The sequence below is a fragment of the Argentina silus genome (assembly GCF_951799395.1).
Source record: "Argentina silus genome assembly, chromosome: 8".
Lineage (NCBI taxonomy): Eukaryota > Metazoa > Chordata > Actinopteri > Argentiniformes > Argentinidae > Argentina > Argentina silus.
The window spans coordinates 16,606,543-16,609,042 of record NC_139662.1 but is presented as its reverse complement, the minus strand read 5'-3'; the positions used below and the strand labels follow the sequence as shown (position 1 = coordinate 16,609,042).

The following is a 2,500-nucleotide window of genomic DNA, read 5'->3' as shown; positions in this document are numbered from 1 at the left end:
GGGACTGAGTCTGAAGGAGGGGACCAGGTCACAGTTGCATCCATCAGGTTCTGCGTTCCTCTCTACATCCCTGTCCTGGTTCCTCTCTATGTTCCTCTCTGGGTTTCTGTCCTGGTTTCTGTCCTGGTTTCTGTCCTGGTTTCTGTCCTGGTTTCTGTCCTGGTTTCTTTCCTGGCTCCTGTCCTGGTTCTTCTGGTACAGCTGAGCCTTGATGCTGGCTGGACCTAGCTGACGGCCCGCTGACAGGCTGGCCATCCCCTTACACTTATACAGCCTCAGCTTCCCTGTGGAGTCCTCCACACACTGCCACTTCTACACACACACACACACACACACACACACACACACATACACACACACACACACACACACACACACAGCTTCATTAGAGTACAAGCCTGCCTGCCTCCTGTGAGAGAAACACAGCTTCTGGCGGTAAAATAGAGTGGGAGAATAGAGAGAGAGAGTGAGTGAGTGTGTGTGTGTGTGTGTGTGTGTGTACCTGTCCCAGCTGTTGGCAGGGTGTCTGGTACTCGGTGCGTTGGCAGAGGTCTTTGACTCGCTGGTACTTGGGCAGGAAGTTCTCCTCCTGCGACACCTCCTTCCCATTATCCCTCTTGTGCAGGAACTTCCTGTTGGGAACAACCAATCAAAGCTCTGGAAACAGAGACAGACACCATGGAGATAGACGCCATGGAGACAGACGCCATGGAGACAGACGCCATGGAGACAGACGCCATGGAGACAGACACCATGGAGACAGACACCAGCATGCAGCTAGTCTGACAGGACAAGTATGCAACCATAGGTACTATAGAACTGTGTGTGTGTGTGTGTGTGTGTGTGTGTGTGTGTGTGTGTGTGTGTGTGTGTGTGTGTGTGTGTGTGTGTGTGTGTGTGTGTGACTAATGTCTATTGTCTCACCCTCTCTCCACCAGGAACGAGTCTCTCCACACCTTCCCCTTCTTGTTCACCTGGAACCTAACAAGCAGAGAGAGGAGATTACACACACACACACACACACACACACACACACACACACACACACACACACTGATATAGAAACATACACAAATACAGTTCTGCTCTCTACCTACATCAATCATTATAAAGATGTTTCAGATATCAAATCTCATGTTCCAGTCATAACCCAGGTGTTGGATTGGCGTGTCTGGTTCTGGTCCTAACCCAGGTCCTGTCTGCTTTTGGTTCTAACCCCGGTCCTGTCTAGTTCTGGTCCTAACCCAGGTCCTGTCTGCTTCTGGTCCTAACCCAGGTCTTCTCTGGTTCTGGTCCTAACCCAGGTCCTGTTTGGTTCTAAGCCAGGTTCTGTCTAGTTCTGGTATTAACCCAGGTCCAGTCTGGTCCTAAGCCAGGTTCTGTCTGGTATTAACCCAGGTCCTGTCTGGTATTAACCCAGGTCCTGTCTAGTGCTGGTCCTAACCTAGGTCCTGTCTAGTTCTGGTCCTAACCCAGGTCCTGTCTGGTTCTGGTCCTAACCCAGGTCCTGTCTGGTATTAACCCAGGCCTTGTCTGATGTCAACCCAGGTACTGTCTGGTATTAACCCAGGTCCTGTCTGGTGTTAACCCAGGTCCTGTCTGGTCCTAACCCAGGTCCTGTCTGGTCCTAACCCAGGTCCTGTCTGGTATTAACCCAGAGCCTGTCTGGTCCTAACCCAGGTCCTGTCTGGTCCTAACCCAGGTCCCTTCTGGTATTAACCCAGGTCCTGTCTGGGATTAACCCAGGTCCTGTCTGGTCCTAACCCAGGTCCTGTCTGGTATTAACCCAGGTCCTGTCGTGAGGGGAGGAGTATAGAGTAGTACTATAGAATGGCTACTCTAGTATAGAGGTATTGATGATGAAAGCCAGCTGGTTCAGAAACAGCCTGGGGTCGGCAACAATCAATAAACACTTCAGGTGTTCCACTGCTGAGAACAGAGAGAGGGAGAAGAAAGAGGGAGAAGAAAGAGGGAGAAGAAAGAGGGAGAAGAAAAGAAGATAAAAGAAAGTGTGGAGTAGATTGATCTGTTTCCTGAGTGATCTGACCTTCTCCTGGCTCTGCGTCCTGATATGAGTTATCGATCTATAGACCTACTCTCTCTGTCAATTCCTCCTGCTCCCACCCTCCCTCCCTTTCTCTCTCTCTCGCCCTCATCTCTCTCTTTCTCTCCTTCTCCCTGCAGCGTTCTCTATCCCCCTCTCCCTGTAGAAGCCATCTCTCTCTGATTACAGCTGCAGAGCTGAGACAGGAACAGGAACCCCCCCACCACCACCACCCCTGCCCTCCCTCACCCCCCCTCATCCCTGAGCCAGTAAAGTTATTACTGCCTCTCCTCTCTGACGTGTCGAGGAGAGATGGAGGGATGGAGAGAAGGAGGAATGATATCTTGTTTTTCATTAAGGAACCTATATCCAGCCTGGGCAAGGCTGCTGCTGCCACTGAGATGCAATCTCACAGGATACCATGGCAACACAGTGGCCCGGCCAGGCCCCGTGATT

At 51.4% G+C, this 2,500-nt stretch overlaps 1 protein-coding gene across 1 annotated transcript in view; it reads right to left on the bottom strand.

Moving 5' to 3' along the window:
* Nucleotides 1-920: 920 nt before the first annotated feature.
* The window catches only part of LOC310808536 (extracellular sulfatase Sulf-2-like), a gene marked incomplete at its 3' end in the record, with an annotated part of 40,267 nt that continues 38,687 nt past the window's right edge, over nt 921-2,500 (bottom strand). The window contains exon 11 of the mRNA XM_083675489.1: nt 921-981. Within this exon, the coding sequence (XP_083531615.1) occupies nt 921-981 (61 nt within the window). The remainder of the gene's footprint in view (nt 982-2,500) is intronic.